Source organism: Watersipora subatra, chromosome 7 (genome assembly GCF_963576615.1).
Source record: "Watersipora subatra chromosome 7, tzWatSuba1.1, whole genome shotgun sequence".
Lineage (NCBI taxonomy): Eukaryota > Metazoa > Bryozoa > Gymnolaemata > Cheilostomatida > Watersiporidae > Watersipora > Watersipora subatra.
In genome coordinates, this window is record NC_088714.1 from 36,078,596 (window position 1) to 36,105,928 (window position 27,333).

The following is a 27,333-nucleotide window of genomic DNA, read 5'->3' on the forward strand; positions in this document are numbered from 1 at the left end:
CACAGAATACATGTACGTTCAATAAGTATCCATTCAAAAAGCGTGAGTGATAGAGTGATATACAATGTACCGTAAAACCTCATAAAACTTCTAATTGAACTGCCTCGGAGTGTTGCTTTTAACGAATACTTTCCTCGCTTCCGAAGGGCGATCGCTAAGCGGATGTTTGGTATAAATCAAATTTCACCAAACCTTTAGAAAAGTCGTTGACAGAATATTTTGCCGATGGTGGTAATAACGACACTTATGAATTACGAAAGGATGAGGTTTACCTCTATGGCTTGGAATAAAGTGATTTTCTGAAGCGATAACATCCGTTTTGGTAGCCGTTGGGCAAAAACAGTTCGACTTAACAGTGTTGAGTTCGAGTTATCGATAGCAATTTATCATTACGTGGGAATGGACCAAAGAAACCGTTCGAATTAACCATCTGTTCGAGCTATCGGTGGGCGAGTTATCCATGTTTGACTGTATGTATATATATATATATATATACATACCGTAGATATACATACCATATACATACGTTTTTTTCCAACTCGCATTTTTCATTGAAACTTCGAACACAACACTGCAGACATGATTAATAACGGCCTCAGGCTATTAGTAATTCCATGGTTAATGCAGTTTTGATACTACAATAGAATACTCAGAGTAATCAGAAGTTTACTGTCTTTACAACGCAATATAATACTATTACAGTAATCAAAAGTTTAATGTCTTCACAACACAATAGAATACTATTATAGTAATCAAAAGTTTAAACTCTTCACAACACAATATAACACTATGATAGTAATCAAAAGTTTAATGTCTTTACAATGCAATATAAACTATTATAGCAATCAGAAGTTTAATGTCTTTACAACACAATATAATACTATTATAGTAATCAAAAGTTTAATGTCTTTACAACACAATATAATACTATTATAGTAATCAGAAGTTTAATGTCTTTACAACACAATATAATACTATTATAGTAATCAGAAGTTTAATGTCTTTACAACGCAACTGAACACTATTATAGTAATCAGAAGTTTAATGTCTTTACAACGCAATATAAAACTAATATTATAAAAGGAGGTTAACCACACGGACGAATTATATATAAAACTGTGGCAGTTATTCAATGTTAGTGCATAAGTAGAGCTGGTCAAGCTATGAGTAACTGTGGCAGTTATTCAATGTTAGTGCATAAGTAGAGCTGGTCAAGCTATGAGTAACTGTGGCAGTTATTCAATGTTAGTGCATAAGTAGAGCTGGTCAAGCTATGAGTAACTGTGGCAGTTATTCAATGTTAGTGCATAAGTAGAGCTAGTAAAGCTATGAGTAACACGAATCACACTATGAACAACAAGACAACCTACTCTGTGCAAAAGGGTGCAAATGAGTCTGAAGGTCAGCGCTGTCCGGATCGGGTTCATGGAACATGTTCATTGCCTCCATGTTGAGCGCGCAGACACCACGCATGAAGGCCTTCTTCATATTCTCCTCATAGTGATCTCTTTCTCGCTGCAGTGACATCACTTCCTCCCGGCTTGCCATGTACTTTTCATCTAGCTAAATAATGCAACACTCACTTTTACGAGGTTAATAATGCTTAGCATAAACTGCAAATGAACTAAATCGCTAAACTATTGTAATGTTATTGTAAAACGCTGACGAGTAGATAATAGTGAGAAAATACAGCAAAACCTCAGTTTATGATCCCTTCTGAATACAAACTCTTCGACCATCGGCGAGAAATTTAAGTGAATATTGGTCCCTACAGATGAAGTAAGTGCCAACACATAGCATCCAAAATTTCTTGAAAAGTGTTGCACGAAAGCATTAGGAAGTAAAAAGTTGAAGTATATTTAGGAAATCATGCTGCATCCTAGTATCACTTCTACCCATAGATATATATACCTATAGGTATATATATCTATGCTTCTACCACATTTCCTCTACTACTGGACTCGGGCATTGCCTAGCCTGCACTTCTTCTCACTAGTGTTTAACATATATTTATGACAACAAGCCTTTTTCTTTATCACTCACTAAATATATGTCCACTCAGTTTTGACATATAATCTTTTTGTAAATTTAGTTGCTTTGCATATTTTTATAAAGTCTAATTAGTTAAATGCTATGTGTTTAATGCTATGTGTTTAATGCCATGTGTTTAATGCCATGTGTTTAATGTTATGTGTTTAATGCTATGTGTTTAATGTTATGTGTTTAATGCTATGTGTTTAATGCTATGTGTTTAATGCCATGTGTTTAATGTTATGTGTTTAATGTTATGTGTTTAATGCCATGTGTTTAATGCTATGTGTTTAATGTTATGTGTTTAATGCTACGTGTTTAATGCTACGTGTTTAATGCTATGTGTTTAATGCCATGTGTTTAATGTTATGTGTTTAATGTTATGTGTTTAATGCTATGTGTTTAATGTTATGTGTTTAATGCTATGTGTTTAATGTTATGTGTTTAATGCTATGTGTTTAATGCTATGTGTTTAATGCTATGTGTTTAATGCTACGTGTTTAATGCTACGTGTTTAATGCCATGTGTTTAATGTTATGTGTTTAATGTTATGTGTTTAATGCCATGTGTTTAATGCTATGTGTTTAATGTTATGTGTTTAATGCTATGTGTTTAATGTTATGTGTTTAATGCTATGTGTTTAATGCTATGTGTTTAATGCTACGTGTTTAATGCTACGTGTTTAATGCCATGTGTTTAATGTTATGTGTTTAATGTTATGTGTTTAATGCCATGTGTTTAATGCCATGTGTTTAATGCCATGTGTTTAAATGCTATGTGTTTAATGCCATGTGTTTAAATGCTATGTGTTTAATGCTATGTGTTTAAATGTTATGTGTTTAAATGCCATGTGTTTAATGCCATGTGTTTAATGCCATGTGTTTAAATGCTATGTGTTTAATGCTATGTGTTTAATGTTATGTGTTTAATGCTATGTGTTTAATGCTATGTGTTTAATGCTATGTGTTTAATGTTATGTGTTTAATGCCATGTGTTTAATGCCATGTGTTTAATGCCATGTGTTTAAATGCTATGTGTTTTATGCTGTGTTTAAATGTTATGTGTTTAAATGCTATGTGTTTAATGCTATGTGGTTAAATGCTATGTGTTTAAATGCTATGTGTTTAATGCTATGTGCTCAATGCTATGCGTTTAATGCTGTGTTTAATGCTAGATGTAATTACTTGAAACCCATATCATTCTTTTTGGACTCTGAAACAAATCGAACAAAATACAGCATTCGTATGGAAATATTAGTTTCACCGAAAGACAATGCCGACATACAAAGCAATTATTAGAACAAAGCAACCTCGTTAATCAAGATTTGACTGTATAGCCAGAGCTTGACATACAAAGTTTATTCACTAAGCAAATATTCATATAAGAATTTGTTCGAGTCACTTCAGAGACCAAAATTGAATGTTGAGCAATTTAAGTAATTTTATATTGAAACAAAATCATATTACAACAGCAATGCGCAGAAGCGATGCGCAGAAGCGATGCGCAGAAGCGATGCGCAGAAGCGATGCGCAGAAGCGATGCGCAGAAGCGATGCGCAGAAGCGATGCGCAGAAGCGATGCGCAGACGCGATGCGCAGAAGCGATGCGCAGAAGCGATGCGCAGAAGCGATGCGCAGACGCGATGCACAGACGCGATGCACAAGAACTAACATTGAAAATTAATGGTCACAGACAATGCATAGATTTGTAATTTGTAAAAATGATGCTTGTGTAGGGTGGAACCTATTTTTTGCTTAAAAAATTGATGAAAAAAGCGTCACAAAGTACATGAGTATATCTGGTAATTCTACCAGAGATGCTTTTCAAGGTCCCATATCACATTGGTAAAGCGGGATAGTAATTCTACTCATGCCAAATCTTCATGTTTGAATCAAGAGTACACCTTTTTTATCAATGCACGGACATGCACACACACTCCGCCACCACTGCGTGAACACAGCATCCAAGTATACCAAGAATGAATAGTGAAGGAAATAATGAACAGCAAAGTAAATCATCTAACCGACTGCAGTTTTGTCTCATAATCATTTGTGAGCGATATACAGACTTCCTGTGCCTTTGCCTGACATGCCTTCTCGACACGCCTCCTCCACTTTTCTACGATGACCATGTGCCAGAGCCTCCAGCATCTCCTCTTCATTGTCATGTTATGGTGGTGCTTCGCCAGTTTCATGCCATAGCCCTGCAAACAAAAATATGTAATATCATGTTGACACACTATAATGTTGTAACATCTATGAACATACTCTATGACATGCCACGGTCACCCTATCATCACATGTGATAGTCACTCATAGACAAACATAATTACGCAATGATCAATCTAAGTGAATATGGCTCCATCGAAACAAATGTGCACATGCCGTAGCCACCCTTTAAAGTGTAAACACATAAAATAGTTGCCACAAACACTCATATATATCCAACAAAATGCACCTAAAGACAAGAGTGTACACAAATATGGAGATGGTGCAACTATGTGCAGCAAACAATGAGTACTCAAGACACTGACATTTCACTATTACCTTTAACACCTATAATACTACCTATAGAGACAACTAACTTTAACACTTATAATACTACCTATAGAGACAACTACCTTTAACACCTATAATACTACCTATAGAGACAACTACCTTTAACACCTATAATACTACCTATAGAAACAACTACCTTTAACACCTATAATACTACCTATAGAGACTACTACCTTTAACACCTATAATACTACCTATAGAGACAACTACCTTTAACACATATAATACTCCCTATAAAGACTACTACCTTTAACACTTATAATACTCCCTATAAAGACTACTACCTTTAATACCTATAATACTCCCTATAGAGATTACTAACTTTAGTACTTATAATACTCCCTATAAAGACTACTACCTTAACACATATAATACTACCTATAGAGACTACTACCTTTAACACCTATAATACTACCTATAGAGAGAACTACCTTTAACACATATAGTACTGCTTATAGAGACAACTACCTTTAACGCCTATAATACTACCTATAGAGACAACTACCTTTAACACCTATAATACTCCCTAGAGAGACTACTAACTTTAACACTTATAATACTACCTATAGAGACAACTACCTTTAACACCTATAATACTCCCTATAGAGACAACTACCTTTAACACCTATAATACTCCCTATAGAGACTACTACCTTTAACACCTATAATACTCCCTATAGAGACTACTAACTTTAACACTTATAATACTACCTATAGAGACAACTAACTTTAACACCTATAATCTTACCTATAGAGACTACAGTAAGTATTAAATATCGAAAAAGCTGCTAAAACACTCAGCTTGTTGACTATGACACATACTTCCTGTTTCTTTGCTGCAAACTGAATCTTCCATTCAGCAAATGTCTTTAGAGTGCTATACTTCTCCTTTTGGTTCTGAAGACTGCGGGTGAGGTTGGCGATGACTCCATCTTTACGCTCAATCGAGACCTCGTAAGTGCGAAGTAATTCCTTGAGACTCTCCAGCTCCGACTGGAGGCTGCTCATCTCTCCAGCATGCCTGTCATGATTGCATTTTTCAAAACTTATTTTCTACAAACCCTTGTTCTTGATGAGCTACTCTGTATGTAAAAATCAAGCCAGCTTTCTATGAATAGTAGAAACTTTATTTGCAGTGGATGTCATAGCAGGCAAATCTATGAATAGTAGAAACAATATTTGCAGTGGATGTCATAGCAGGCAAATCTATGAACAGTAGAAACTTTATTTGCAGTGGATGTCATAGCAGGCAAATCTATGAATAGTAGAAACTTTATTTGCAGTGGATGTGATGTCATAGCAGGCAAATCTATGAATAGTAGAAACAATATTTGCAGTGGATGTCATAGCAGGCAAATCTATGAATAGTAGAAACTTTATTTGCAGTGGATGTCATTGAGGGCAAATCTATGAATAGTAGAAACTTTATTTGCAGTGGATGTCATAGCAGGCAAATCTATGAATAGTAGAAACAATATTTGCAGTGGATGTCATAGCAGGCAAATCTATGAATAGTAGAAACAATATTTGCAGTGGATGTCATAGCAGGCAAATCTATGCATTCATAAGTCTTTATAGAACAGAAAAACTTGTTTTAAATCTGAATACCATTTAATAATCTGCTCTTTCTTATCTTATCATAGAACATTACTAACTGAATACCATTTAATAATCTGCTCTTTCTTATCTTATCATAAAATATTACTAACGATTATTACCACCAACTGCTAGCGGCGAAGAAAATGAAAGTTTTAAAAAAGCTTTTTACAAAGCTGGATTCCTGTAGTAAATATAGATATAGATACTATAAAATATAGACTACGGACAAAACTATAGATAGTGTTTTTTGTGAAGTTGCATATCATAAGATATCTGAGCATAACTTTTCTACATCGTTCCAATAATAAAATTTAAAAGTTTTTTTGTAGCAAATCAAATATTGACCATAAATTGTACCTTAATAAATATTCAGATACGAAATATATTTACAACAGTGAAACTTTGGTGGCTTTTTAAATGAGAGTTATAAATGTAAAACATGAAATAATTACTAGCATCACTAGTTCTTCCTTGAACTGTAAAATGAATGACTAGAGTTCATACAAAAAGAGCTTTTAAAAGAAACATTCTTATCTGAGCTTGCCACCGGAGCATTCCAAAAGATATATAGCCAATATCTAGTTATGATAATGTTGTGATACAATCTTTTAACAAATATTCAACCCTACATAAGACAGGTAATTTACCAAAGATGATGCACAAAGTTTACTGAATATAAGCTACAATATATCACCATGTCTATCACTGAATATAAGCTACAATATATCACCATGTCTATCACTGAATATAAGCTACAATATATCACCATGTCTATCACTGAATATAAGCTACAATATATCACCATGTCTATCACTGAATATAAGCTACAATATATCACCATGTCTATCACTGAATATAAGCTACAATATATCACCATGTCTATCACTGAATATAAGCTACAATATATCATCATGTCTACCACTGAATATAAGCTACAATATATCACCATGTCTATCACTGAATATAAGCTACAATATATCACCATGTCTATCACTGAATATAAGCTACAATATATCACCATGTCTATCACTGAATATAAGCTACAATATATCATCATGTCTATCACTGAATATAAGCTACAATATATCATCATGTCTACCACTGAATATAAGCTACAATATATCACCATGTCTATCACTGAATATAAGCTACAATATATCACCATGTCTATCACTGAATATAAGCTACAATATATCACCATGTCTATCACTGAATATAAGCTACAATATATCACCATGTCTATCACTGAATATAAGCTACAATATATCACCATGTCTATCACTGAATATAAGCTACAATATATCATCATGTCTATCACTGAATATAAGCTACAATATATCACCATGTCTATCACTGAACATAAGCTACAATATATCACCATGTCTATCACTGAATATAAGCTACAATATATCATCATGTCTATCACTGAATATAAGCTACAATATATCACCATGTCTATCACTGAATATAAGCTACAATATATCACCATGTCTATCACTGAATATAAGCTACAATATATCACCATGTCTATCACTGAATATAAGCTACAATATATCACCATGTCTATCACTGAACATAAGCTACAATATATCACCATGTCTATCACTGAATATAAGCTACAATATATCATCATGTCTATCACTGAATATAAACTACAATATATCACCATGTCTATCACTGAATATAAGCTACAATATATCACCATGTCTATCACTGAATATAAGCTACAATATATCACCATGTCTATCACTGAATATAAGCTACAATATATCACCATGTCTATCACTGAATATAAGCTACAATATATCACCATGTCTATCACTGAATATAAGCTACAATATATCACCATGTCTATCACTGAATATAAGCTACAACATATCACCATGTCTATCACTGAATATAAGCTACAATATATCACCATGTCTATCACTGAATATAAGCTACAATATATCACCATGTCTATCACTGAATATAAGCTACAATATATCACCATGTCTATCACTGAATATAAGCTACAATATATCACCATGTCTATTACTGAATATAAGCTACAATATATCACCATGTCTATCACTGAATATAAACTACAATATATCACCATGTCTATCACTGAATATAAGCTACAATATATCACCATGTCTATCACTGAATATAAGCTACAATATATCATCATGTCTACCACTGAATATAAGCTACAATATATCATCATGTCTATCACTGAATATAAGCTACAATATATCACCATGTCTATCACTGAATATAAGCTACAATATATCACCATGTCTATCACTGAATATAAGCTACAATATATCACCATGTCTATCACTGAATATAAGCTACAATATATCACCATGTCTATCACTGAATATAAGCTACAATATATCATCATGTCTATCACTGAATATAAGCTACAATATATCACCATGTCTATCACTGAATATAAGCTACAATATATCACCATGTCTATCACTGAATATAAGCTACAATATATCACCATGTCTATCACTGAATATAAGCTACAATATATCACCATGTCTATCACTGAATATAAGCTACAATATATCACCATGTCTATCACTGAATATAAGCTACAATATATCATCATGTCTATCACTGAATATAAGCTACAATATATCACCATGTCTATCACTGAATATAAGCTACAATATATCACCATGTCTATCACTGAATATAAGCTACAATATATCACCATGTCTATCACTGAATATAAGCTACAATATATCATCATGTCTATCACTGAATATAAGCTACAATATATCACCATGTCTATCACTGAATATAAGCTACAATATATCACCATGTCTACCACTGAATATAAGCTACAATATATCACCATGTCTATCACTGAATATAAGCTACAATATATCACCATGTCTATCACTGAATATAAGCTACAATATATCACCATGTCTATCACTGAATATAAGCTACAATATATCACCATGTCTATCACTGAATATAAGCTACAATATATCATCATGTCTATCACTGAATATAAGCTACAATATATCACCATGTCTATCACTGAATATAAGCTACAATATATCACCATGTCTATCACTGAATATAAGCTACAATATATCATCATGTCTATCACTGAATATAAGCTACAATATATCACCATGTCTATCACTGAATATAAGCTACAATATATCACCATGTCTATCACTGAATATAAGCTACAATATATCACCATGTCTATCACTGAACATAAGCTACAATATATCACCATGTCTATCACTGAATATAAGCTACAATATATCATCATGTCTACCACTGAATATAAGCTACAATATATCACCATGTCTATCACTGAATATAAGCTACAATATATCACCATGTCTATCACTGAATATAAGCTACAATATATCACCATGTCTATCACTGAATATAAGCTACAATATATCACCATGTCTACCACTGAATATAAGCTACAATATATCACCATGTCTATCACTGAATATAAGCTACAATATATCACCATGTCTATCACTGAATATAAGCTACAATATATCACCATGTCTATCACTGAACATAAGCTACAATATATCACCATGTCTATCACTGAATATAAGCTACAATATATCATCATGTCTACCACTGAATAGCAAGAATAGCAGAGTCTCCGTAGAGGAGTGTCTCCGTATTCAAAGTTTTTATGGATAACTTCTGGTGGCACAATAATCTTTGTTATACACACACACTTCTATGCAATAATTGTTATTATTAATTCTACATATTCAGGATTTTTATTTTGTTTTCTCAGTTTGTATTAACTGTATCATTACCGTAGCAAGACCGATTTAATTTAGCGAATACTTGCTAATTATTTCACATTTAAATTGTACATCTAAACCATTTTACAGTCGTCATTTTATGTTTTGTTTTTTAATTTATTTGACCTGTATACAACACAATCCTCACGATATGAAGAAATATTAGTTTAAAAGTTGTTTGACAAAGTTTGAAAACCTTAACAGTTGTTTTTATTTCCTAATAAATTATTTCAACTAACACTTTTCTCATGATATGTTGTTTGAACGTTAGAATGGCAAATGTTGTTATATTTTAAATATAAATCAATGTTCTGATCAAAGACTTTTTAATTACCCGGGTAGCACAGCTAGTATACATATATGGCTTGTGAGATATATATATAATATATATATATATATACATATATATATATATATATATACATATATATGTATCACAAGACAAAAGAGTTGTTCTTTCTTAAAAATTGCAGTTGTTGGGAAACAAAAAGAAACTAACTAACCATTATATCTCCTACATATAGGGAATATTCTGTTTCTATGGAGTGAACACACTTATATATAGGGAATATTCTGTTTCTATGGAGTGAACACACTTATACGCACACCTAGATTCCATGCATTCTAATTCCCAAATGCATATCTAAGTTTTTAACTGAACCAGCATAGCTACCTGGATTCGGTGGTCTGGATCTGGTGACGGGACGTCTCCACCAGTTTTATTTTCAGTCGAGAGATCTCATCCTACAACAACCCAATGAGAAACTTGACGCTTCTTCAAACCAAAACAAATACAGGGAAGTCGACACAACATACAAGTGGTAGTATAGTAAGCCCAACCAGCCAAGTGTTAATCTATGCAGGCAATATACATGTATATACATGTATATATATATTGATACTACCGCATGTGTTCAATCACTATTATACGGTCGACCCTCGCTATGCGACTTTAATTCTTTCCAGTGCTGACATCGTAAAGCGGAAATGTTGTACAGAGGGGTATATCAAAGAGGTATAAAAACTCATAGTAATTATTCACTGCAGACACCCATTGATAAAAGTCCCAAACATTTATTTACGTACTGCACATATTGAAAATTAGTACCTTTAGTGTATTTAGTGGATCTGCCATAAAATATAGCATTACAATGAGCTACCTATATGCAGTAAGTACTGTAGGGAGTTCTTACCTTCGACACATACATCTAACATGAACGTTGAAGTTAACTTTTGAACCCACTAAACGCATACTTGAAGCTAAGTTTTAGTACATATTTTTTAACTATTTGACTAAATTTAAACTTTGTCAACGGCTAAAATTTTATCACATATTTGTTTCCAGTTATGCTTTCATAATAACTTATAACGTTGAACTGAGAGAGAGCGAGCATCGTATCTCTTTCAGGCGTTCTAAGGAGCGATGTTGGCAAATAGCATATCGACATCTTCGTTATTTCGACTTATTCAGCACACCGACTACCAAATTTTAACTTCAAGAGAAATTTTTGTTCATATTGTATGGCAAAAAAATGTAGGAATAAAAAAACATGTTCCACAGCGTAAGTTGAAGAAATCATAGGACAGGGGCATGGTAACCATGGTAACCATGGTAACCCATGGTAACCCATGGTAACCCATGGTAACCCATGGTAACCCATCGTAACCATGGTACCCCATCGTAACCATGGTACCCCATCGTAACCATGGTAACCCATCGTAACCATGGTAACCCATCGTAACCATGGTACCCCATCGTAACCATGGTAACCCATCGTAACCATGGTAACCCATCGTAACCCATGTTCCACAGCGTAAGTTGAAGAAATCATAGGACAGGGGCATGGTACCCCATCGTACCCATGGTAACCCATGTTCCACAGCGTAAGTTGAAGAAATCATAGGACAGGGGCATGGTAACCATGGTAACCCATCGTAACCCATGGGCGCACTCTACAATGAAACCTCCATAAAAATTATATTTTAATCCTACAACATTGTATGATGTGGAGAGGGTGTGTTTGAAATTGACTGGAACCAGCTTTTAGCTAAACTGGTCAAACATGGTAGCTAAACTGGTCAAACATGGTAGCTAAACTGGTCAAACATGGTAGCTAAACAAGTCTAACATGATAGATAAACAGGTCTAACATGTTAGCTAAACAAATCTAACATGATAGCTAAACAGGTCTAACATGATAGCTAAACAGGTCTAACATGATAGCTAAACAGGTCTAACATGGTAGCTAAACAGGTCTAACGTGGTAGCTAAACAGGTCTAACATGATAGCTAAACAGGTTCAACATGATAGCTAAACAGGTCTAACATGATAGCTAAACAGGTCTAACATGGTAGCTAAACAGGTCTAACATGGTAAAATCTGCACATCAAAAATAAACAAAACGCAGCAGAAGAACAAATAAATAAAGGTAGCTGACGGTTGAGTCAGCGCAGGACAGATAATATAGGTAGCTTACGGGTGAGTCAGCGCAGGGCACATAATATAGGTAGCTCACGGTTGAGTCAGCGCAGGACACATAATATAGGTAGCTTACGGTTGAGTCAGCGCAGGACATATAATAAAGGTAGCTGACGGTTGAGTCAGCGCAAGACACATACCTAATATAGGAGACTAGGCATACCGTTACATTCTGCCAAAAATCTCAAATAAAATCTGCAATGCTTGCAATTTCTAATCAGCCCGCTAACAAAAGGACACACAAATGAGCCATTAAGTAACGTAAGACAAATCTTTCCCTTACCATGATGTTAGAGTTGAGTTGTCTGCTCCACACGTCAAGCTTCCTCTCTATGTCCGAGAGATCACTGCTGCTCGGGGCCATTTCATAAGAATGCTGCAAAGTTCGATTGAACATGCCCTCACTCTCACTCTCTCGATCACTCGCAACAGCATGGTTGTTCTGATTCTCACACGCTGCATTTGTTTCCGATTCAGAATCCGTGGATGGAGAAGATCTTGCTCGATGCTTGTATATAGGAGAGGAGGTCAGAGCTTCTACATCTGTTTCTATAAAATACCAGAGAAATCATGTTGAGACGAATAGCGCCACAAACTTGTATAGCTTAGATATGTTCCTACATAGTTTGTGTATGTCGGAGTTGACAATATGAATCACAATCAATTTAATCTATGTACAGTAGATACATCTTCAATATAAATAATCTATTCCGCGAACGTTTACGTTACAGGGATTTGATGTTAGACGAACAGTAAAATAGATGTTCCAAGATAGTCCTAACTCCTTCAATCCTACAAATCCTAATCCGTTCCAAGATAGTCCTAACTCCTCCAATCCTACAAATCCTAATCCGTTCCAAGATAGTCCTAACTCCTCCTTCAATCCTACAAATCCTAATCCGTTCCAAGATAGTCCTAACTCCTTCAATCCTACAAATCCTAATCCGTTCCAAGATAGTCCTAACTCCTCCAATCCTACAAATCCTAATCCGTTCCAAGATAGTCCTAACTCCTCCAATCCTACAAATCCTAATCCGTTCCAAGATAGTCCTAACTCCTCCAATCCTACAAATCCTAATCCGTTCCAAAATAGTCCTAACTCCTCCAATCCTACAAATCCTAATCCGTTCCAAGATAGTCCTAACTCCTCCAATCCTACAAATCCTAATCCGTTCCAAGATAGTCCTAACTCCTCCAATCCTACAAATCCTAATCCGTTCCAAGATAGTCCTAACTCCTCCAATCCTACAAATCCTAATCCGTTCCAAGATAGTCCTAACTCCTCCAATCCTACAAATCCTAATCCGTTCCAAGATAGTCCTAACTCCTCCAATCCTACAAATCCTAATCCGTTCCAAGATAGTCCTAACTCCTTCAATCCTACGAATGAAACAAAACTAAACCTAACTTTTTAATTTAATGATTGTTTAGTAAGAATTAGTATTTTAATCCTTGTGTGAAATAAGTTTTGTTCTGTTTTCTTTATGTGCTGTTTTCTTGTGGTTAATTATAATACAATGTTGCCACGAGCTTGTTTGTTATGCCATTTAGGTATTCATAACCCATTAACTCTGGTTAGTGTGGTATGAATGCCTAAGCCACGTTTGAAATATTTAAGATGTTTGCCAATCAAAAGAAATTAACCATTATAAGTCTTCAAATCTTTGCCAAATATGAAAAAAGTTACTTATAGTAATAAAACTCTTTTTTGTCTATATAATGATGCAAAAAACTAAACAATTCGTGCATTTATAATTTGAGGCCAAGCTAGCAAACTAAACTGCTTATATTGAATAATTGCGCAATCACTAGATAGTGTGGTTTGATTGCTTAGGCCAGTGTAGGCCTATCCTAACTTTGGTATTACTGGTTTGTATTGAAAACTTTTCTCTTTTTTCTCATCACTTTCACTTGGTTTAGAGGTCGTGATTACGGTGAGTTTATATCAAGTTAAGGGAAGTGCACGCCTTCAACGTCAAATTTAAATCGATTTCTTTCAATTTTTCTAGACAGCAAGGTCTAGTGCACAAGAAGATAAAAGTTGTATGTCTGAAGTAATGTAAAACAAAAATATATATTCACTATTAAAAGCAATGTCTGCCTGTCCGCCCATTTTTTTATATGCCAGGGTTAAAGGTTAAGATAGGAGATTGATTTCAATTAGACTCCAATTAATAAAACTCAGATTGGTAGACACTCTAAGACCTCCACCAATCAGCCACCTTTGTGTATTTCTGAATAATTGTGCACATACATGTACTTCTTCTCTTTGCTTTATCAGCACACCACATGGGAACGATTTATCATGTGAGGTTACTAGTATATATAATATATATACCTCTATACGTATATATAATATATATACCTCTATACAGCGCACCCTCGAGATACGATGTTAATCCGTTCTAAGGTTGACATCGTATGGTGAAAAAATCGTATATCGGGGTATAGAAACCATTGTAGTTATAAATTGCAAAAGGAAATGATAAAAATCGTCTAAAATTTTATAAAAATTGAAAATTAGTAACAAAATAGTATGTTAACTTAAGTAACTATAGTTACCTACAGTAGCTGCATTGTTTTAAGTGTACCTAGTGATTATGATCTGTAATACTGTAAAATGCAACATGATACATAATGTGTGCACGAAATGCAGTACGCACGGTAAGGAGTTCTTACCTTCAAGACCTACGCACAACATAAGCTTTCAATTCATTTCAAATAAGTTTAGTTTACTAAACACACATTTAAAACTGAAAAAAGTGGAGTTTTAGTATGTATTTTTAATTATTTCACTAAACTTCACTATAAACCTTAGCGAGTCTGGTTAAACCCTTTTCAACATAATTCGACCAGAAAAGTTGTGCGGTGCAATTCTCAAAAGCGGCCTCTCGTACACTTGACCATTTAATGGCCATCAAAAAATAAATTTTTATTCATGTACTTTCCAGTGCATGTAGTGTACGTACATACCTTTGGAGTAAGGTGATTTGAGCTGGTGCATGTAACGAGCAGAGAGAAAGCAAAAGCGTATCAATGCTAATTATGTGATTAAACTTGAAAATAAATTTAATACGTAATGAAGTTTACTAGCAGGCTGAATAAAGTTGTCTGGTCCTGTCAAGAGATCACAACTCCAAATTTTTTAATAGTTTTCAAACGAAGTTTGTTATTTTTGGGTCTTGAAAAGCAGAAATCGTCAGGAAAACACAGCTTTCCTGCTGGTACAGAGAGTGCTCGAAGAAAACAAGCTAACTTAGTGCAATATAAAAGACAGCCTATGTGATCACTTACTGAGGATGATGCTTGCTGGTGCATTGTAAATGCTGGTGCAATGCAGGCAGTTGCTAGCTAGCTAACACTTATAAAAAAAGATCCAGAGAACTTTGTAGTTTGTCTTGCATGAAATGTGCACAAGAATCAATGTAAACATACATACGGAAGTTTGTATGTATTTATACCCTAGAGGGCATGGCTATAGCAAGTTCTAGAAGGTAATTGTAGATGTGTCAGCTATCTTGAGTAGCTAGATGTAAATGAGTTTCATACGTACATACGATGATTTGTATTTATGTAGTAAAAATCAGGCCTGCCTGTCTGCAAACATGCAATAAAAGAAAAGCTAAATGAAGTAAACAAAACATGATTAAATATAAAATAGAACAAAAAGAAAATAAATAAAACATGATATAAAATAAAACAAACTGAAATAAATGAACCATGCATGACACACATGGATGATAAATAATGATATGCATTATACCTGCATTATACCGTATTGTTTACATGTATCATTCCAGATCAGTAAACTTGAAACTTAAAATTAAAAAATCGTTTTAAAATAATTAATCTGATAGCACTTCTTCAGGTGCTCTTTCATTTCTAGCTCTTTTGTTACATTTACTGTCATCATCTGTGCCTTTTAATACTTTTCTCTTGAAAAAATTTATCCAAACGAGTCTGTTTTTGACAATTCTTCAGGATGTTTCTAAAATAGCTCAAGCAAGTGTTGTTAACATTGTCCATAGCACGGCTTGTGGGTACTTTTTCGGGGTGTTTGTTTGCAATAAATCTGGTGAGGTTCTCATACCAACTTAATGCTTCCTTTATCTCTTTTCATCACCACCGAATTGTTGCTCCTCCTGAACTATGATGCTGTGCATTGCCTCTAACTCTTTTAAATCCTCTGTTGTGAGCTCTTCCCTGTGCTTCTCAATAAGGTTATCAATGTCAGCTTCATCTACAACAAGCCCCATAGCCATCCCGAGTGAAACTATTTCTGTAACATCACCCTCAGAGGTAGGATCTATGATGGCCTCTTCTTGAGAATCTTCAGCGTCTTGATTTGCCTCAACACCAGGCCACAGCCTTTTCCATGATGAGTTTAAGGTTTGCTTCGAAACCTCATTCCAGGCTTTTTCAACCACCTTCAGGCATTGAACGATGTCAAAATGAACCTTATAAAACTCACGCAGGGTGAGTTGAGTGCTTTCAGTAACTTCAAAGCATCTTCTAAACAATTGTTTTGTGTAAAGCTTTTTGAAATTAGCTATTACTTGCTGGTCCATAGGCTGGAGGAGTGGGGTGGTGTTTGGCGGCAGGTAGAGAACTTTGATAAAAGAAAAGTCTGAATGTAGATTTTCCTCCAGACCAGGAGGGTGAGCAGGGACATTGTCAAGTATTAAAAGACATTTCAGAAGGAGATTGTTCGTGTCTAAATATTCCTCCCTTACAGCAGGACCAAAGCAGACATTGATCCACTCAATGAATATGGCTCTTGTAACCCAGGCCTTGCTATTAGGTTTCCAAAATACCACAAGCTATCCTTTGTGATTTTGTGTGCCTTGAATGCACGAGGATTTTCTGAGTGGTAGACTAGTAGCGGCTTAATCTTCAAGTCTCCACTGGCATTTGCACAAAGTGCAAGAGTGAGTCTGTCCTTCATCGGTTTATGGCCAGGAAGTTTTTTTTTCTTCAGCTGTGGTGTATGTGCGACGAGGCAGTTTTTTTTCCAAAAAAGGCCAGTTTAATCGCAATTAAAAATTTGCTCAGGAATGTAGCTTTCATTAGAAATTAATTTTTCAAACTTCTTCAAAACGTTGTCGGCTTCTTTCTTGTCCGAACTGGCAGCCTCTCCATGCCTAATCACTGAGTGGATCCCAGTTCTCCTCTTAAACCGTTCAAACCAACCGTTAGAAGCCTTGAACTATGAAACAGTTTGATGTGACGTTCCTTCACCTCCACCGTCTCTTTGGGCTTCCAAGAGATCATCAAAAAGGGCTGTCGCCTTGTGTGAAATTGCTGACTGCGTGATAGTATCACCACGTATTTCCTTTTCTTTAATCCATAATAGAAGGAGCCTCTCCATCTCGTTGTGGATTGAACATCAATTACTGACAAGAACAGTCATGCCCTTGGAAGCTTTGTTTGCTTTAATAGATTGTTTGTTTTTAATGATAGTCAATCGTTGACTGGTTGTGACCTTACTCTTTAGCAATACTAATGATACGGGCGCCTCCTTCGTATTTGTTTATTATCTCCAGTTTCATTGCCATGAAAATCATTTTCTTCCTTCCTGTAATGTTTGTACTGGTCGCCGAATCCATTGCTAACGAATTAACTATGTACTGTATGTATATGTAGTTTTAAAAATATAATTATGCTGAGTAAAAATTTATAATAAATATGAGTATCACGTTAGAAATAAATATTCGCACTTGCTTGAGTTATTTTCACAAAGTTTCCCACGCGGAATGCCGACCTGAGAGAAATCGGTCATCATGTCTTTTCAAAACGCTGTAAAAATGTTTTCGGCGAACAGCATTTCGGCGTATTTGTAATTTCGACGTGCTTTATGAGCACACCGACCGCCAAATTTTAACTCGAGCGAAACTTTTCTCGAAATAGTATGGTGAAAAAAAATTCGTATAGCGAGGTGAAGATCTCACGATATTCAACTTTGTAAGGTGAAAAAATCGTATATCAGGGTAATCGTATCTCGAAGGTGCACTGTACGTGTATCTCTGCTTTATTAGCACTCTTGATGGTCTCTCATGACGCTTGACTGCCAGGGTACTAGTATATATAAAAGTATATAACTCGTACGCGTCATTTCCTCTCTAGTGCGCGACACTAAAGAAAATGATATTTTAAAGCACATCAATTACATAAGTACTGTTTTAGCTTATTCAGGTTCTTCAATATCTTGGCTTTCAAATGAGCCATTGTTTGACATGGTGAGACAGACATTTGTTGGTGTTTATAAGATTTCCCCAGAGCTCTACCGCAAAAATCTTCAATGGTATAGGCCCGCAAATTATGACATCACAATTTTCATATTCGGTGTTGTGTGCTCTTACCGCTTATATTTATCAACTACGATAATGACGCTAGTGGCAGATGAAGGTAGGACAACTCCAGAGAACCAATGAAGATGGCAAAGGAATCAGTGTCATTAGCTCTCCATGTACAGATTATTTTTATAATAAATAACTCAGATTCCAAGCACCATACAGCATTTTCCCGATGATCTTATGCACTAGCCCTCTCTTTTTATTGTGATGTTGAGGGGCATGACTGAGGCTAATTAATTTCAAACATTGGGTGATCTCGCAAGAGTGCAATTTACATATAGTCCTAGGGCCACGCCACTGCAGGTCACAAATGAATCGATGTGATTTCATTACCTTTACCACCATGGGTGTTTAACAACCAGGTATGTTGTTAGTAGTCATTTCCATTTTTGTTTAATTTTGTTGTAGAAGTCAATCAAATTAAATCAATCGTTGGAGAATAGAGAAGCCTACTGTAAATTACTTAATCTGCCTATAAGCTAGTATCATACACAGTGATTAATTTAACTGTCCAATATACCTGTTTTCTATTTTCCATATAATTTATTCGAATACAATATAAATATTTTAATTTTTATATTTTTTTCTTATTGATGTCTAATTACTAATTAGTTATTAATAAAGTTATTAATCATTTTTGCACCAGACAAATTTCTGTATGTCACATCATATAAAATGATGTGATATTAATTACTATAAATGTTTAAAGAATAGAGAAAGCATAATATTATTATGCTTTATTAGTTATCTTGAGGTGTTGACTGATGTTCTAAAAAAAGAATCAAGGAGATTGACCCACTAGAAGCTGAGATATAGCCAGCCAAACACAGGTCTACCTAATAAAGAATCAGAGGAAAACCCTTCGAAAATCCCGAGAATTGTGACATATGAAATCGACTTATTGGTCATGTGCCGGAGTTGCGCACCCTTACCACCGTTACGTATAATGATTGTTTTGGCTACGAGATGTGAAATGCTTCTCGTGATAGTAACGAATTTACAGACTAGCTCTGGTTTCTCAGGAAAATCAAGCAAACGTGTGGTAAAGGCATTTGCCCACAACCCCTCGCCATGATTTTTCAAAACAGAAGAGCAAATTTTGACTATTGTGCTTCAAATTTTAACTCGATCTCCACGGATATGCTCCGAAGATCCTCTGTTCAACGAACGGCGCGTGTATAGTCTATATGCGACATCCGCGATTTGCAGTTTGTTTAGAATAAGAAATGGGAATGTGAATTTTTGTTCATTCATTATTTTTCTACTGTGTACCTACTGCAGCATTCAGTTGAATTTCATGATTATCGTCACTATTAACAGAAGGTAAGTTCACTACAGCCATAATTTTAAAAAGAATAACTTGACCGTGCTGCTCTTGCGGTAAGAAAAGAAAACGATAACTTTTGATTTGATTTTTCTATTGATCTATTATCTTATCTATGATTATTTTTTATGATTAATATAATAATCATAATGCATGTTATACAAAATAATAATATAACTGCGTATAGAATCAATGATGTAACTAATATAATTAGTAGAAAATTCCAAATGATAACCGAGATTGATGGTTGATTTAATTGATTCCATTTATTAGCTATAGTTAAAAATATCTGAACACGTTAAAGATGAGTCTGAATAGGGAAGCTAAGTAGGAGAACAACAAAACTGAGCTGAACTAGCAAGAAAGCGAAATGTTGCGAAATAATAAATGTGTGTAATTATTTTATGCTAAAACTAATCTACACGTCAGAGGGACTGGTTCAGAATTCTCAGAGCAATGATTGTTAGGCCCAATTTGATTGTTCTATACTTCCAGGGATTAAACCAATTAAAACGCCGTGATTGTTATAGGAGAGCGCATTAGTTGGCTTAATTGACCAATGGCACACAAGTCGATTTCATGGTAGTCGATTTCATTCAAGTCGATTTCATGGATTTTTTGGTAGACCTGTGTTTCGCTGGCTATATCTCAGCTTCTAGTGGGTCAATCTCCTTGATTCGTTTGTAGAACATCAGTCAATACCTCAAGATAAATAATAAAGCATAATAATATTATGCTTTATCTATTCTTTAAAATGAACGAAAGGATGAAAAAAGTAAACTCTAACAATCACCCGAAATCATTTAGCCCAGAACATGTGTTTTTATTGGTCGGGTGTTAGCGCGATCCCCGGGCATTGTTGATTATCTAGAATGCTAGTTTATTATTAGCGCTCTCTGGGTTTAAGGGCACCGATTGTCACAGAAAAGCACAGCCTCAATGGCAGCGATAGGGATCGACGACCTAAGGCTAAATGATAATTATGACATCACATTGTCGGAACCACAACCAAGTGTTTTGTTTTTGCAGGACATACTTTTGACATCCTGTTGTTCATAGTTCTATTATTCTTTGTGTATTGAAAATAGGCTCATTCGAAAGCCAAGACTCTGAAGTACTGATATATACGATAAGAGTACTGATATAATTAATAAAAGTACTGATGTAATTGATAAAAATACTGATGTAATTGATAAAAGTACTGATACAATTGATAAAAGTACCGATATAATTGATAAAAGTATTGATGTAATTAATAAAAGTATTGATATAATTGATAAAAGTATTGATATAATTGATAAAAGTACTGATGTAATTGATAAAAGTACTGATGTAATTGATAAAAGTACCAATATAATTGATAAAAGTACTGATATAATTGATAAAAGTACTGATATAATTGATAAAAGTACTGATATAATTGATAAAAGTACCAATATAATTGATAAAAGTACTGATATAATTGATAAAAGTACCGATATAATTGATAAAAGTACCGATATAATTGATAAAAGTACCGATATAATTGATAAAAGTACCGATATAATTGATAAAAGTACATAAGTATTGTGGGTATATATATCTACATATTCAGGCTTCTTTAATTGAAAATGCATCTATAACATATTAACAATATTTAACAATATAAAATTGGGAGCAAACTTAAACTTAAATATTCCCAAAAAATAAAAATTTCAATTTTATATAAAAAACATTTTTTCATAATTTTTTAGCAATCACATCTGTAAACAGTCAACAGATAAATAAAAAACATCTCAGCACGTTTAACAAACATGTCCAATAATCATACATGTGAACACTGAATCACCTGACATCAAACAGAATGAAGGCAATGGTACTATTATTAATGATAAAGGTAATATTAAACCACCGACAGTATCCCCTAGATACCAACCACCTAACAAGCCAAAATCTGACTGAAACAGGGAGTATTCCCTAGATACAGATGGTATGCTACCTTTAATGAGTTTCCTTCTCGCTGGAGAAATGATCCTGCCCAACCCTTGCTTGACTGTTACAACTTGACGCAGCGGTCGGGTTTTTTGCGCAGCGGAATCAGGTTCTTCATCATCAGTATCTGCAAGTAAAGTAGCAAAATCCCAATCATCATAGTATATAATACAGAGTAGATCACGGCTAGCGAACATCATGATATAATTGAACAAATAAGCAAAGAATAAAGACTCAGCAAAGAATAAAAGGTGGATAAATGAGAACATAATCCTGGCTTCGAGTATTGCATCGAGTATTGCAAAAAACTCAGCATGACTCTCTGATGACACTATTGAGATACATGGTGAGTTTTGCAATACCTGTGCATTTATTTCACAAAAACAAAGCATCACATGAAACTTGTATTTGTTGTAAGGATTGAGCAAGAGTTTCTACTTGAGTTGCTATGATAAGAGAATTTATGCTAAATGATTCTTGGCAAACACTACAACTCCCCTCAGTTATTACCACCCCTAGTGCGGTAACACTACTACTTCCTACCTCCTACGCATCACGGTAAGACTAATTTCCATTCATCTCACACCCGTGAACTCTGCAGCACTAATGGTGCTACAAAACTCATAAAAATGAGAAGATTCAAATTAAAACAACAACAAACACTGCATTATGGGTAATTGTAAGAATATCATTAGGCATATTTGTCTCATCTTGAATGATTTCTCACTGAAATAGTATTAGTAGTATTACTTGAATGTGCAATCTTGATAAACTACAAATTTAGCAAAAGCTATTATGCAACTGTTATCATGTACCTGATTCACTAGTTCCAGATTCAACAATCGGAGAAGATTGCTTATATGACTGGGTAAGCGACCTCTTGCTATCAGCCAACACTCTCGGCAAATCATCAACATCAATTTTTGGAACAACAACCGCATATTTCAATAGCTCTTCGTACTCGTCTTGCAGTCTGCAAAAGGAAAAAATAGAACAAAAGGGCCTGACAACTACTTGCGGTTATTTCAATAGTAAGCACTGCTTGTCAAACCTCTAAATGCATTAGCAAATGTGAATCAAGATTCACTAATACCTCGAAGAAACGGAACTTCCAACAGATTGTTCCGGATAATCAGGAGGACCCGAATTAGTGTCACTATAAGTATCCATTTCAGTTGAACGTCTGTTTAACAATTATTGATAGTAGCTACTTCTTTCAAATCGAGAGTCAAACACGGCAGGTTTTTGTTTACTCGGATCCTATTGGGCGAGCATATTCATTGTAGCGAATAACGTTAGTTCGGTATCTTTTTATTTTTAAAAATAATAGAAATAGTTTCTATTTGCTAGTTAGCTTGGTAACACAAAACGGTAGTAGATCTGGATAGATATAGGGTACGTGTACCAGTAAATACCGGTATAAACTTTTTGGTGATTTAAGGGTACGTACATATATAGGAGTATTTCTTGTAGTCATGTGCACATAACTCACAATGTGAAAAGAAATGTGATTTAATATTCGATTTTATATACGATGGTTTAGCTATCAGGCGCAATAATTTAAAAATAAAGTACTTTTGTAAAATTAACACATGAAAAAAAATTGTTCAGAATGATTGGGAAAAGAGATAGCATCGATGTTACACTTGTGATGTGATCCTCGATAAGACGATTGTACGCGTTTAGGTCGATTAGCAAGCGACCTCACCGCAGTATGCAAAAAGTCTAATGCTCAAGCTAGTTGTTTTTAAAAAAATTGTTGATTTAATAATAAATTTTTTAATCTTTAATTTTTAATATTACTTACATTGTTTGAGTGCCGCCAAACGGCCTCAACATAGCCTCCACACTAAGTTGTTTACATGGTGTCATGGCGTCGAAAAGCGACGATCCAAATCAAGACGATCAGTATTTTAGAAGAATAGATAGGACCCCAGAGCGTGCAAGCAGTAATTTGGCTCGTCTTTCAAGTGATGATCGTAATAAAATATATGGTCTTCGTTCTGCTTTTGGAAACACAATTAGCAAGTTGCAGCAACTCCAAGAAAGCAACGATGAGAAGTGAGTCCCTCCTTGATTTATACGTGAAAGGGAACATATTAGCATGTGATACGGTACTAAAAGTTAACATTGCCACAGAACTAGCATTGTTTTAGTTTTGAAGTAATTTATAGCTTACATATATTAAGACCTAACTCTACGTTTCTTAGAATATCGGTATCGGTATAAATAGATCCTGCAGATATTCATATGAATATATTGTGCAGGCCTCAAGTTTGTACAATCAAAAGTATAGACTAAAATTACAACCTCAAAAACAAAAAATAAAAAAGCTTACTGTATGACATATATATCTCCGAGTTTCATATCTCGTATAGTTCTCGGAAGGAAGCTATTATGGTACTTGTTGTTATTTGCGGTTAAATTCATGGGCTGCGAGGCACGCTGACTTCTAGTGGTACAATGATCTTCATTTTTATTTTTACTAAAAAGCTCAGGAAACTTGTGTGATATTGCTCCTGGAGACTCGGAACAGGCGTCTCTGATCATTTTATATAACAAACATTTACGCAAGTTGGTTCTACGTTCCTCTAACGTCTCCAGGTTCATGTCTTTAATTAAGCCAGTTATACCAATATCGCGACCTTTAACATTGCAAATAAATCTTACAGCCTTTCTCTGAACCGCCTCAACCTGGTCAACCTCGTATCTCTTGTACGGGTCCCACACCTGGCATCCATACTCCAAAATAGGTCTAATAAAGGATTTATATGCAAGTAGTTTGAGAGCTTTAGGTGCACTAGATATAGATCTCCTTAAAAATCCTAGCATTTGACTGGCCTTTTTAACTTTGCAATCGATGTGATACTGCCACGAAAGGTCACTAGATAGCCACACTCCCAAGTATAGTGAATGGGTTTCAAACTGTAACAAACTTCCATTTAAAAAATATGGCAACTGGTCGTCAGAACATGCAGAACCTGAAAAACACATCACCTTACACTTTTCAATATTAAATTCTAGCTTCCACCTCTGAGACCAATCGAAGACAGCGTTTATGCTATTCTGAAAGTCGACAACAGTAAAGGAATTATCAATTGAGGCATAAACTATAGTGTCGTCCGCAAACAAACTAATATTACAATCAACACATTCAGACAAATCATTAATATACAATAAAAACAATTTAGGCCCCAAGACAGAACCCTGGGGTACCCCACTTGTAACACAACGACTCTCACTATTTACCCCTTTTATCGTAACTCTTTGAGTTCGCCCGGTTAAAAAATGTTTAATCCAGTCAACTAAAAAAGGACTAAGATTGTAGCGTTTCAGTTTATTAATTAAAAACATGTGAGGGACCTTGTCAAAGGCTTTTTTAAAATCTAAAATTAAAGCATGAGTTGGTACTTTTCTATCCAAAGCTTTTGCAATTGAGTGAATGGTAGATGTCAGTTGAGTCTCACAGGAGAGCCCAGCGCGGAAACCATGTTGAGAGGTGCTAATTATTTGATCTAGTTCGCTATTCAGTTTATGTAAAATGATGTGTTCCATAATCTTGCATGGAATGCTTGTCAGTGATATGGGCCTGTAATTCCCTGGAACTGTTCTGTCACCCTTTTTATGAAGGGGTACCACATTAGCCTCTTTCCATCTTGTGGGAACTTTACCAAGCCTTAATGACTCGTTAAAAACAATAGTTAGGCAGTCTGCAGTTTTTTCGGGCTGTAATTTCAACATATTACCATTAATACCATCTGGACCGGGGGCTTTTTTGATTTTAAGATCGTTAATCAATTTTAAAACGCCCAAGGCTGTAATATCGGCGGCCCAGTTTTCACACTGTTCGACATGCAACAGTTGTTCAGACTGACAAAATTGTTGCTGAAAAAAATCATTAAGCAGGTTTGTAATCTGTGGCAAGTTCTCTGTCAACTCGCCATTTGGTTGGGCAAGAGACTCAATGCTAGATGTATTGGTTTTCAAAGATTTAATATGTCTAAAAAAGGGTTTAGAATTACCCTGTTCCAATGGTGCAAAAACTTTAGTTTTTAGATAGTCATTTTTGGCTACTTGTATACTCTTTCTATACTTCCTTTGTTCATTTCTGTATTTCTGCAACAAAAAATTATCACCCGATTGTTTAAACCTCTTCCAAAGTCGTTTCTGATTACGAGATTTTCTCCTTATACTATAATTCAACCACAAATGTTTTTCATTCCTTATCTCTTTAGTTGGAACCGATAAGTTAATAGCTTGGATAAAGCTCTTTTCGAACATGTCCCATAGTTCATCAATTGAAACACTAGTGGTAACTGCATGTTTTAAATCACGCAAAAGATGATCAAGAGACTGCTCGAATTGAACCAAGTCACATTTATCATATAATAGGATGGTAGTCTTAGCAGCACTTTTAATTGATCTTGCACATTTGATTGAGAAAGTAATGATGTTGTGATCACTTAAGCTATTAGGGTATATCTCTAGATTTTCCACCATGCCTGGGTGGGTGGTCATCAGCAAGTCAAGAGTGTTTCCCTTAACATGGGTTGGATCAGTAACTAGTTGAGTATATCCTAATGAGAGTGTGTCACTGACAAATTTGTTGTGAAGAACCTTATTTGCGGTCTTTGGCTTCACTGAAGCAGGGTTTGTTTGCCAGCAAATTCCAGGAAAGTTAAAGTCGCCAACTAGCAAACTTTTTTCAATACCGCTACAATCCTCCAAAAAATTTAAAAAATCGGGATCGATGCAAGTTGGAGGCTTGTAGATACAAAACATTAAAAGCTTTTGCTCTGTGAATTCAATCGCTACTGCTTCTGTATCACAATTTAAAGAAACTGCTCTATGAGAGATTCCATTTCTGACAGCAATCAACACACCACCTCCATGAAGGTTTCGATCTTTTCGGTGAACAGTAAAATATTGACTATCAAAAAGTTCACTAGAATAGACCACGCTGTCCAGATGAGTTTCAGTAAAACATAAAATATCATACTCCATCGAAAGGTCCGATATATCGGCGGCTTTGCCCCTTATTGATCTAATATTGGTGTAGAAAATTTGAAAACAGTTTTTAGTTTCCCCTGGTCCAACACCTCCACAACTTCCCAGTTTTTTATTTTGAATGTCTTTTCCTGTGATTGTTGCCTAATTGCCTTCAACTTATCTACCAAAGCTCTCTCAGTTTTTCGTTCTTCCTGAGTTAAGTCAAGTTTC

General features: G+C 34.9%; 2 protein-coding genes across 2 annotated transcripts in view; one reads left to right on the top strand and one right to left on the bottom strand.

The window, feature by feature from the left end:
• LOC137399820 (centrosomal protein POC5-like) overlaps positions 1-23,344 on the bottom strand; it is a 51,096-nt gene extending 27,752 nt beyond the window's left edge. Inside the window, exons 1-8 of the mRNA XM_068086054.1 lie at positions 23,207-23,344; positions 22,929-23,086; positions 22,121-22,240; positions 12,749-13,014; positions 10,659-10,729; positions 5,412-5,610; positions 4,055-4,234; positions 1,371-1,563 (exon numbers count right to left, since the gene is read on the bottom strand). Coding sequence (XP_067942155.1) covers positions 1,371-1,563; positions 4,055-4,234; positions 5,412-5,610; positions 10,659-10,729; positions 12,749-13,014; positions 22,121-22,240; positions 22,929-23,086; positions 23,207-23,283 — 1,264 coding nt within the window. The 5' untranslated portion in view covers positions 23,284-23,344. The remainder of the gene's footprint in view (positions 1-1,370; positions 1,564-4,054; positions 4,235-5,411; positions 5,611-10,658; positions 10,730-12,748; positions 13,015-22,120; positions 22,241-22,928; positions 23,087-23,206) is intronic.
• Positions 23,345-23,983: 639 nt separating this feature from the next.
• Positions 23,984-27,333, top strand: part of LOC137400720 (mirror-image polydactyly gene 1 protein-like) — a 33,031-nt gene continuing 29,681 nt past the window's right edge. Inside the window, exon 1 of the mRNA XM_068087054.1 lies at positions 23,984-24,174. Within this exon, the coding sequence (XP_067943155.1) occupies positions 23,984-24,174 (191 nt within the window). The remainder of the gene's footprint in view (positions 24,175-27,333) is intronic.